Source organism: Heterodontus francisci, chromosome 9 (assembly GCF_036365525.1).
Source record: "Heterodontus francisci isolate sHetFra1 chromosome 9, sHetFra1.hap1, whole genome shotgun sequence".
In the NCBI taxonomy this organism is placed as follows: Eukaryota; Metazoa; Chordata; class Chondrichthyes; order Heterodontiformes; family Heterodontidae; genus Heterodontus; species Heterodontus francisci.
Window position 1 is genome coordinate 61,893,344 of NC_090379.1, and position 12,139 is coordinate 61,905,482.

The following is a 12,139-nucleotide window of genomic DNA, read 5'->3' on the forward strand; positions in this document are numbered from 1 at the left end:
CTTGGCAGGCTGATCTACAACTAACTCAAAACTGTCCACAACCCAACCAGAAAGTCATAACATTATTCCAAAAGCGACCTCCTGATCATCATAAATCTTGATATGTCACTTCTCTTGTAAACATCTTCCCCAAGTCACCAAGGTTTCTGTTGTTTATTGAGTTTAAGGCATGTGACTTCCAGTAAAGGTTGTTTTCAAACAAGACCTTTCAGTAAACTTTCAACAAAAAACAAAATCCAGCATCTATGAAATCTTCAGCCTTCCAAAATGAATCCATTTCCACAATTTAAAAATGAGTCCTCAAAAAATACTTAACAAAAAAAATGGAAGCACTGTCATAACAGTATGTATAATATCTGTATATGTATATATAAACAGATTTGGAAAAAGAGCCAAAAGTACGTAGGAATTGGCAATAAAAATGTAAATTTGATCAGGATTAAACCATTGCAGAAATTTGGAATGTGAGAATACACCTTATATTTAATTCTGGATTTCAGTTTAGATATCAAAGATGTGGATAGAGTAAAAACTTCATTAAATTATTATTTCCTAGGAAAAACTGAACTGACTGCACTGTAATGTAACAGAATTGTGTTTGTCTGACATTCTTCCATCTATCCTCTGCCTGTTGTTGTGTATTTAGGATGCAGAGAGTGATGATGAACTTCAAGGATCACCTGAACCAGGTATAGAGCTAGATGGCTTTGCTGAGTACATATCTGTCTCCTACAATGGTCCACCATTCCCTCCCTGTGCTCCTGCCCCTCAGCCAGCTGTTGACATTGCAGACAAAAGGATAAAACACAAAGAATCCATAGAAAACCAGTTGATTAAGTGGTAGGTGACAGTTCTGAGATACTGAAACTCTGAATTGCAGACTTGTTGAATTTTCAAGATTTACCTATATAATATGGCGGTTTACTTTCTGTCAAGTAAAAATGAAATCCTTATTCTAATAGGGTTGAACAAGAGCTCATGTCCCGTATCATTAGTGAGATGTATCCCGTACAGCAACAGCCTGTGCCACATGTCAGCCAGTGCGAAGGTGAGGAGAGTGTGCTGTCAGGCTCAGATATTGGTGAGTTTCCATCTCCTTTTACTCCATATCTCTCACTGCAAAGTTCTGTTGATTCAGAACACCTTTGTCATATTGTAAAATACTGAGTTTCAATTAAAAGTACCACTTCAATTCAGATTTAAATTTATCTTCATAAGACTTGATAACACTCCTGCAAACTTGTTTTACCACCATGACTACATGTTTTGGGATTTTGTAAGTTAGCTTTTTTTTCCATTTTTTCCTCTGAAGATTTCTTGTCATACATGCCTTTCCTTGACAGGATGACAGGCTTCAGCAATGCCTGTCTGCAAACCAGTCAGTAGGAAGTCCAAGAGAGTAGCCTCTGTGACTCGGCCTCTGGTTTTGCCCTTCTCCCTTTTAGAAATTCTCTGCTTTCTATACTGTGACCTGCTCTGATAGCATGACTGAAATTGGTAAATGCGCCTTGTGGGGATTGCAGGTTCAAATCCACCTCCTACTGATTGTGCTGCAGGATATTAGTGTGCTGGAGTACATTCTGTTATCCTTCTCAGCATTTAATGTTCATTGTTATCAATTAATAAACATGACAACCTGATTTGGGACTTGTAATTGATACTTTCAGGTTTTGGGATCAGTGGGCTGAATTTTTTCAAATCGCTACCGATTTTGGCGGTGAGCTTCAAAAGCGGCGGGGCACACACGTGGGATTTTCCCCGCGGAGCCGCCACGATACTTAGCGCAATGGCTCATTTATACAGAGGGAGCGGAACACCCGTCCCTGACGACGTAGAGGGGACGGGCACTTTGTCCCCGGCAATGGCGCCCGGTGCCACCGCAAGGCGCCGGCATCATTTTTAAAGAGCTTCAGGCCCTTCCGCATCATTTCAATATTTAAAGTGAAAGGGGAGAGAAAATTAAACATAAAAATGTATTCACAGTTTCAATCCCCTCTCCTGTCCCCCCCAATGACTAATCACTTTATTAATTGCCCTCTCCTCCAAAAAGACTTTTCCTCCGATCCTGAACTTTGCCCCTCCCGAACTTTATTAACTTTGAACCTCAACCCCTTCCCACCATCCCTTCAACCAATTTCACGAGTTTTCCACCCTTCAACCCCCATCCCGGCCTGAAAACTTCACTCCTCCCCCCTCCCCACCACTGTTCCTCCTTGGATCTATGAACGGAGATCTGAAGGCGTGGGAGTTCCAGCTGGTTGCGACGAGGTAAGTGTTTATTCATTCGTTACCATTTATTTAAATATTTAAATTAAGTTTCTATTGCCAAGCAGCAGGGGGGGCCGTCACGAGGCCTCGCAGCTCTCGGTAATATGGAGCGGGGCTTTCCCGACTTTGAGGCCCATGGTGGGCCTCTCTTGGAGGTATTTTCCGGGCCCTCCCGCCACGACCCCCGACGTTGGGGGAGTATTTCTAAAAATGATGGCAACGCATCTATGTTTCTTGGGTAAACAGCAACATGCTTTTTCTCATGATATTTTTATATTATTGCCACATTAGGGTTTTTTCAGCAAAATTTTAAATTCTTTACCATTAATGTAGCAGGCACTTACACAAAAAAATCGCTTTGAAATTAGAAGGCACCATGTGAAGGCTAAAGGGTTAACATGTAAAAGTAGCACTGGCAGTCATTAAAGATGCAGTTGTTTTCTGCACCAGTTTCTATTGTAAAAACAGAAAATGAGATTTATGCAACATCATACATGAATATTTATTCTGTAATGAGAATAGTTTCCAGAGCTAAGAAGGCTAAATGCTATTATTTGTTTCCAAAATAGTTGAAGCTGCAGGCGAAGGAGGCTTCCAGCTGTTTGTGGATGCAGGTGTTCCTGTGGACTCGCAAATGGTTCGACAGTTTGTAGATGAAGCTCTGGCCGAGATTATTGCCATCATGCTGGGCCAGCGTCAAAGTGAGAGCAGAACTCCTTTACAAGAACTTCCTCAACGAGAAACACCTTCACCAGTAAGAAGGCATCTTCTTCTACAAAGCACTTGGAGCATTATGCATATTTATCTTAATTTATGTGTTACAACCGGGTGAGGAAGGGGTCTCAGACGCCCCTCTTGCCTCTTTCCTGGTTTGGGCGTAATAGGGTTTATCTTTTTAAACACAGTGATTTTAACTTACATCCCTCAGTGAGCCCTTGCTCACTGTACTTTAATTACAATTGCAAACGAACCAATCAGATAAACTTTCTTGAGTTTAAACAAGAAAGATATAAGTTTATTAGCCTTATCCCTCTAACCCAGTTAAAATTACTAAAATACGGGACACATCCACGCTCACAGGCATACGAGAGACACACGTACACAAATAGATACAGAGGGGAAGAAAGAGTTGCGGGGGGGGGGTTGGCGGTGGGGGTGTTGAAATAGAGTTTGTATAAATGGAATACAGATATGGTTCTTAATGTCCTTGGTACAATGTCCTCAATTGAAGCTAAGGTCTTGAAGTCCTTGCTGGGGCCACGGGCACAATTTCAGGCTTGCTTCTCTGGTGCCAGTAGGCCGAAGGGAGGCTGTGTCTGTACTCTTGAAGCATAGAAGCTGTTACCGTGGGTTTCCTGGGACTTTGCTAGAGAGAGAGAGACAGAGAGGGATGTCTTCTTCTTGAGATTCAAAATTGCAGTCTGTTTCCTTTCTGTGAGGCACAATTCAAAAGCCCCAGTCTTACCAGCAGTTAGGTCATGGGGCCATCTCTTTGTTTGAAACAACAACTTCTTGAAGCGTTGTTGGATTTCAGAGCCTTCCAGACATACTGGGGTGGAGTTTTGGCTTTTACAAAGTCAAAGGGTGTTGATCACCACTATTGCCCAAACCAATCTTGCTAATTGAATCAAGGAGCACTCCCATTGTCTCTCCATTCACGTCTCTCAGCCAGCCCTTGTCTTCTCAGAATGCAAATGTGCAACCGTGTTTTCAGCTGTTCAGTTCTGCTTTTTTAAAAAATTTATTTGCAATGTCCAGTAAAAAGTTTCAAGCAGTGTGTCATATGACGAAATGAATATGTTTCCATTTGGCAGATGTGATTTCCGTCATACCTCTGCACCACGCTGAATGAAATGCAATATTAGGGGAGCATTTCATTATAAGTTAGCAGGAAGAGAAAATACAGGAAAGCACACATGCATTTCTCTCATTTGCTCTCATCCACTCAGAAGTCTTTAAATTGTTTCTGCCTGTCTTTTTCTTTGCAGCAGTGCTGCTTTAAACTGCCCCATTTCCCTTGAGGTGGGTCTGAGATAATTATGTGTTGCCCAGTGAATTTAAAGTTTCTTTAGTATCAGCTGGTGATAAGCTGGGAATGGGCATCCCAATAAACATGTTGTTTTTGGGGGAGCTTGGTGCCTGCAAGTTTCCATCATTGTCTGGGGTGCCTTTTTTCTTTTTGGGATCTGCAGAGAGATTGTTGGATTTAATTAGCTCTGAGTTTGAGCTCTGATCATGGGAGTCTGCAGTGAGTGGATCCACGCTGACCTCACTTTCAGTGTTCTGTTGAGTCAACCAAATGCATCTTACTTCAGGGTATTGTTGGTTCCCTTTTCTCCTGACTGTGAGGGTGGATTCTTTGCTAATCTTCCCTTTGTCCTCTGGGACACTTCTGCCTACAGATATTTGTCCAAATTCCACTCCACTCCACTGTGGCACTTCGACTAGTTGAGACATCACCCTCACTGTTTCTCTGCCCTCTTGAGGACTTTCTTTGTCCCTGCAGGTTTTTGAAAATGCGGTCAGCAGCCCTGGCAGGGTGCTCCTTTTGTCTGCATTTACATAGGAGGATGTGGGGTCTCATTTTCCAAGATTTCAGGGTTGGCTGACCGGACAGTAGGTGTTTTCATTTGGGAATCCTCCCAGATATCCTTTACCCTGTCCTCTTTGTCCCTTTTTCCCCTTTCCTCACTAACTCTCTGCCAGACCTGTGCCTGTCTGTCACCTTTTGTTCTCGGCAGGAGTCCCTCACAATTCTCCAGCCCTCTGCTGGAGTGTTTCCCAAAAGCCGGTACAGGAATTAGGAGTGCATATTTCACTGCAGGTTGGGGCTTCCCCTCTACTGCTGTCTAATGTGGGCTTTGGTATTTTGTATACCGACATGTACAGCCATTGTAATCTCACAGGCCATTTTTAATATTTCTCTACAGTACCTCTGTGGCACCACTACCTGGTGAACCACTGTCCACTCTTTGTCCTCTGATCTGTGAGGAGAGTTCCATTTCCTTATTAGTACCTCATTCTTTACATAGTAGCAATCAGGGACTCCCTTTGCTTCACTTTCAGTCTGGGCAGCCTGGGCTAACTTTCTCAATACTGGATCGGCTCGCTGAGCCTCAGCTAGGGAAGATCCATTTAATCCATTTCCTGGGTCCTCTAACTTTTCAAAGAAAGTCTCAGACAGACAGACAGCCTGGTCCTCTGTCTGCAGTGCCACTTCAGTCTCCTCTGGTTTGGCCATGACCCAATTCATTTCACATTCAGGGGAACTGCAGGGGACTATCTCCTGCCACTGCCCTGTCCTTCTGACCTCCTTCAGTCTCTCTTTCACTACTGGGGAAGCTACCACCTTTGCCCCCACCAGATCATTACCTAGGAGCAGGCCAACCCCATCCACAGGCAAACTAGGGACAATCCCTTTGGTCATTGGTCCCAAAACTAAATCGCATTCCAAGTGCACCCGATGTAAAGGTCCAGGCATACAGCCCTCAATATCATTCACCATCATTTTGGTATTTACTGCACTCTCTGGGGGAAAGGTCAGGCCTTTCCCCAGTAAAAGAAATCTGGTGGCCTCTGTATCCCTGACTATGATGATGGGCTTACTTACCCCACTCGAGCGGTATGGGGTTGCTCTTCCTTCACATACAAAATCCTGATAACCTTCAGGGATCCGATTAAATTTTCCTGCACCCACAGCAGTATTTTTTCTGGATCTTACTGCTGCTGCAGTTAAAGCCACAGCCTGCTCTGCTGCGCTTTGCATCAGGTCCTTTCTCCTGCAGTGAGTGGGTGTGCCTTGATTAACCCTACAGGTTTTCCCCGTTGTTTCCAGCAGTCAGCTCTGAGGTGACCTGCCTTATTACAGTGGAAGCGCACAGGCCTTCGGGTCTCACTCCTACTTTCAGCACTATCTCTTTTGGTTTGAGGAGAGCACCCTGTGTGTTCTGCTTCTCTTTCTCTCCCAGGACTGCTTGGGCTCCTATCACCTTCCCACCCTTTGTCCTTTTTGGGTTTGTGGGGGTGACAGGGAAAGTTTTTCCCCTGGGGAACTGACTTGTATATTAGAGCAAACTCATCAGCCAGAACTGCGTCTTGCCTCGCTCTAGGTACTTTTTGTTCCTCCACATGTGTCTTTATAGAGAGTGGAAGAGAGTTTTTAAATTCCTCAAGGAGAATTACCTCTCTGAGGTTTTCATATGTGGGCTGTACTTTAACAGCCCTCAAACACTGGTCAAAAGCCAGCTGCTTATTCCTTTCAAACTCCAAGTAAGCTTGATCAGCTTGTTTCCTGAGGGTTTGGAACTTCTGTTGGTAGCTGATATGCTCTGAGGATAGCATTTTTAGTCAGTTCATAATTTGATGAACTTTCGTCTGGCAACAGGGAATAAACCTCCTGGGCTTTTCTTGTTAACTTGCTTTGCAGCAGGAGGGTCTAGCTCTCAGCCGGCCATTTTAACTGCCTTGCAAGTTTTTCCAAAGTTTCAAAAAAAAATGCTTCCAAGTCACCCTCACTGAACTTTGGGATCAATTGGGAAAATTTCAAAAGCTCAGCACATGGCTCTGAATTACTTGTATTCTCTATGTTGGCCATACTTTCACCGGGGTTACTCTGTCGTCCCCTAGCTAACTCAAGCCGGCATAGCTCCCTTTCCACCTGTTCCTTCTGGAAAGATCTTTCTCTTTCCATCTCCTCTCTTTCTCTCGCCTGTCTCTCTTTTTCTCTCTCCTCTCTTTCCCTTTCTCTCTCTTTCCCTGTCTTCCAATTCAAGTTTCCTCTGTTCCAATTGTATTTTTGCTGACATTATCCTGTCGGAGTCTCTTTCTAACCCTGCCTCTGATTCTTCAGGTTCAAGGGAAAAATGGTTGGCCACTAATCTCAGGAGTTCGGATTTCCTGGCTTTAGCACAGAAAGTGATCCCACACTGCTCAGCCATATTTCACAACTCCTCCATAGATAGTGCCTTTAACTTATCCCAAGTTACTTCATCCTGTCGTGGGTCACAGACATGTTGGTATTCTAGCAACACAAACCAGAAGAAAACCTATATTGAAGTCTTCTCTTTTTGATTGGGATCAATTTGATTTCCCACTTCCAATTTCTCGTTTGTCCATGGGTCCAATGTCGGACGAGAGCCCCCAAATTTCTGTTACGATTGGATGAGGAAGGGGTCTCAAGCTCCCCTTTTGCCCCTTTCCTGGTTTGGCCGTAACAGAATTTATCTTTTTAAACACAGTGATTGTAGCTTACCCCCATCAGTGAGCCTTTTGCTCACTGTACTCTAATTACAATTGCAAATGAACCAATCAGACAGGTTTTCATGAGTTTAAACAAGAAAGATGTAAGTTTATTAGCCTTATCACGCTAACCTGGTTAAAATTACTAAACTACGCGAAGAATCCATGCTCACAGGCATACAAGAGGCACACACACACAAATAGCTACAGAGGGGAAGAAAGAGTTGGGGGGGTTAAAGTAGAGTTTGTCATAAATGGAATACAGATATGGTTCTTAATGTCCTTGGTACAATGTCCTCAATTGACGTTAAGGTCTTGGAGTCCTTGCTGGGGCCACATGCACAACTCCAGGCTTGCTTCTCTGGTGCCAGTAGGCCGAAGATAGAGGTTGTCTGTAGTCTTGAAGCATGGAAGCTGCTACCATGGTTTTCCTGGGACTTTGCTAGAAAGAGAGATGTCTTCTTCTTGAGATTTAGAATTACAGTCTGTTTCCTTTCTCTGAGGCACAATTCAAATCCAGCAATTACATCATGTGATCATCTCTTTGTTTGAAACAACAACCTCTTGGAGGGTTGTTGGATTTCAGAGCCTTCCAGACATACTCAGTGGGGGGTGGAATTTTGGCCTTTACAAAGTCAAAGGGTGGTGATCACCACTATTGCCCAGACCAGTCTTGCTAATTGAATCAAGGAGCACCCCCATTGTGTCTCTATTCCTGTCTCTCAGCCAGCCCTTGTCTTCTCAGAATGCAAATGTGCAACCATGTTCTCAGCTGTTCAGTTCTGCTTTTTTAAACAAGATATTTGCAATGTCCAGTAAAAAGTTTCAAGCAGTGTCTCATATGACGAAATGAATATGTTTCCATTTGGCAGATGTGATTTCCGTCACATATCTGAATAACATTTGATACTGGGTTTAAATTCTATTTAAAACATAAATGCATGCATTGCAAAGACCTGACTTGCATTGTGCTGATTTAAAATTGAAGCACTTTGTTGTCTAAACTAAATTGCAGCATCATTGGTGCCAAGCTTGTTGCAAAACGATGGCTAAAATTATACTAGTGTTTCAAAATGAGCATCTACTCCCCAAGCTATCTAGATAATATGATTCACAAACTGGACATGATTTATGCTGAGTACTAAGTTTAATACAGTGCTGGGCTTGTTATTTGTATCATACAGCAGAGAAAATACACATCTAGGGCTGGATTTTGTTCTCAGTCCGACGTTGGGTTCCATAGTGGGGTGGCGCGGGGGTAGAGAAGCGGAGCAGCATCAGCCACCACGGAGTCCGGCGCCGGGGATGCTGGTTCCAATCTTCCTGGCGGTGACGAGGCTCCGTGGCTGCACCTCCACCACTCTGCGACGGGGCCCTACTTTAGATATTTAAAATAGCTCTCTGCAGAAATTGCCACAACCTCACCTTCAGTTCACAATCTTGAGCATGTCGTGCGGCACTCATGTGCCTTCACTTTCCTATTCAGGAGAAGCTGGCGCCACCGATGTAGGGAAGGGGTCAACTTTGAATGATTTGTATGGGGAAGCAGTTAACTCTTCATGATTTAGGGTGTGGCGGGGGGAAGGGGCATCTCTGCATGATTTAGTGTATATCTAAAGAACAAAGAACAGTACAGCACAGGAACAGGCCATTCGACCATCCAAGCTTGCGCCGATCTTGATGCCTGCCTGAACTAACACCTTCTGCACTTCCGGTGCCCATATCCCTCTATTCCCTTCCTATTCATGTATTTGTCAAGATGTCTCTTAAACGTCGCTATCGTATCTGCTTCCACCACCTCCCCTGGCAGCAAGTTCCAGGCACTCACCACCCTCTGTGTAAAAAAACTTGCCTCGCACATCCCCTCTAAACTTTGCCCCTCGCACCTTAAACCTATGTCCCCTAGTAACTGACTCTTCCACCCTGGGAAAAAGCTTCTGACTATCCACTCTGTCCATGCCGCTCATAACTTTGTAAACCTCTATCATGTCGCCCCTCCACCTCCGTCGTTCCAGTGAAAACAATCCGAGTTTTTCCAACCTCTCCTCATAGCTAATGCCCTCCAGACCAGGCAACATCTTGGTAAACCTCTTCTGTACCCTCTCCAAAGCCTCCACATCCTTCTGGTAGTGTGGCGACCAGAATTCTTCGCAATATTCCAAGTGTGGCCTAACTAAGGTTCTGTACAGCTGCAACATGACTTGCCAATTTTTATACTCTATGCCCCGACCGATGAAGGCAAGCATGCCGTATGCCTTCTTGACTACCTTATCCACCTGCATTGCCACTTTCAGTGACCTGTGGACCTGTACGCCCAGATCTCTCTGCCTGTCAATACTCCTAAGGGTTCTGCCATTTACTGTATACCTCCCATCTGCATTAGACCTTCCAAAAAGCATTACCTCACATTTGTCTGGATTAAACTCCATCTACCATTTGTCCGCCCAAGTCTCCAACCGATCTATATCCTGCTGTATCCTCTGACAATCCTCATCATTATCTGCAACTCCACCAACCTTTGTGTCGTCCGCAAACTTACTAATGAGAGCGACTACATTTTCCTCCAAATCATTTATATATACTACAGAGAGCAAAGGTCCCAGCACTGACCACTGCGGAACACCACTAGTCACATTCCTCCATTCAGAAAAGCACCCTTCCACTGATACCCTCTGTCTTCTATGACCGAGCCAGTTCTGTATCCATCTTGCCAGCTCACCTCTGATCCCGTGTGACTTCACCTTTTGTACCAGTCTGCAATGCGGGACCTTGTCAAAGGCTTTACTAAAGTCCATATAGATAACATCCACTGCCCTTCCTTCATCAATCATCTTCGTCACTTCAAAAAACTCAATCAAATTAGTAAGACATGACCTCCCCTTCACAAAACCATGCTGTCTCTCGCTAATAAGTTCGTTTGTTTCCAAATGGGAGTAAATCCTGTCCCGAATAATCCTCTCTAATAGTTTCCCTACCATTGACGTAAGGCTCACCGGCCTATAATTTCCTGGATTATCCTTGCCTCCCGTCTTAAACAAAGGAACAACATTGGCTATTCTCCAGTCCTCTGGGACCTCACCTGTAGCCAATGAGGATGCAAAGATTTCTGTCAAGGAAACTTCGCATTATGTTGTACTGTGTGCAGGGCTGGCAGCCTTTTAAAAATGGTGCCAGCACCTGCTCCTGCATCAGGTGACGTCCTGAATGGCGTCGCCAGTGCCTCCTCCGCCATGTGATTGGGAGGGCAGCTGCCTTCAATATGTTAAATGGCTGCCCGCCCCGTAACCACGGCGTTGTTCACATGGGGAACGGCTGCCATGAACCGCGCCTGCCGCCACTGCTCCCGGCAGCGGGACATCAAAATCCAGCCCTTAACATTTACTAATGCTTGTTTTTCTAGGAATGAATTCAAAACTACTCAGATTCATTTGCCTAGTCTTCTTCTTCTTCTTTGGCCTCCTTGTCTCGAGAGACAATGGGTAAGCGCCTAGTTTGTCTGGCAGTTCAGATCCCAGACAAGCCCCCAATTGGTTACGGCCACCTGGTGAGGGTGGTTTGCACTGTTCAACTCCCACCTGACTGCAGCAAGTATTTTTTGGTTATGAGGGTATAACCCTAACTTGTTTTATTTGTCAAATGAACAGCTGCCTTGTGGGCGTCTCGGGAGAGACCACGGCTAAGGGAGTAAACCCTAACAGAAAATCCGGAGTGGAACCCCGTAGGCGGTCATGTGTCACCTTTGGCATGTTTCCGGCAGTTCCTGCAGCCATACCGGTGCCAAACGTCGTGCTCTGCACTCCTTTGGACCCCACCAGAAAGGCCGAGAGGGGGGTTTTGACGCTTGGGCAACTCTCAACCTCCATACATTCGCCCAGGCATGCGCCATGGAGAGGTCACTCCATAGTTGCCTCACAGCGACTGACACCACTGACCACCTCTAGTATCCTTAAAGGAACATCACAAATGTTCTTATTGAAAGAATCCCGCGGGTAACTCCCCTCATGATCCTGTTTGTGATTTTTTTCTATAATTGTCTTGGGAAAAATACTGAGGTTTAACATACCACTGTATTTTGATAATCAGTCACAACAACTATTTCGATACCTGGTATTTGTGTATAATTCGAATTTCCCCATACTCTTTAAGAGCATTATTGCACTCAATAATTACATAGTTGTACAGGACATTGAGTGCTGATTCTGGAACTGGAACTGAAATACATTACAGAATCATAGAATTGTTAAAGTGCAGAAGGAGGCCATTCGGCCCATCATATCTGCACTGGCTCTCGGAAAGGGCAACTCACTCAGTTCCACTCCCTCGCCTTCTCCCTGTAACCCTGCACATTCTTCCTTTTCATATAATCGTTTAATTTCCTTTTAAATGCTTCAATTGAACCTGCCTCCACCATACTCTCAGGCAGTGCATTCCAGACCTTAACCACTCGCTGCGTGAAAATGTTTTTCCTCATGTCACTTTTGCTTCTCTTACTCATTACTTTAAATGCTCTCTCGTTCTTGATCCTTTCATGAGTGGGAACAGTTTCTCTCTCTACTCTGTCCAGACCCCTCATGATTTTGAATACCTCTATCAAATCACCTCTCAGCCTTCTCTTCTCCAAGGAAAACAGTCC

At 44.6% G+C, this 12,139-nt stretch overlaps 1 protein-coding gene across 4 annotated transcripts in view; it reads left to right on the plus strand.

Moving 5' to 3' along the window:
• Positions 1–12,139, plus strand: part of kiaa0586 (KIAA0586 ortholog) — a 654,782-nt gene that overhangs the window by 540,040 nt on the left and 102,603 nt on the right. For all 4 annotated transcript variants that reach the window (XM_068039229.1, XM_068039231.1, XM_068039232.1 and 1 more), the window contains exons 21-23: positions 647–840; positions 963–1,081; positions 2,838–3,022. In XM_068039229.1, coding sequence (XP_067895330.1) covers positions 647–840; positions 963–1,081; positions 2,838–3,022 — 498 coding nt within the window. The remainder of the gene's footprint in view (positions 1–646; positions 841–962; positions 1,082–2,837; positions 3,023–12,139) is intronic.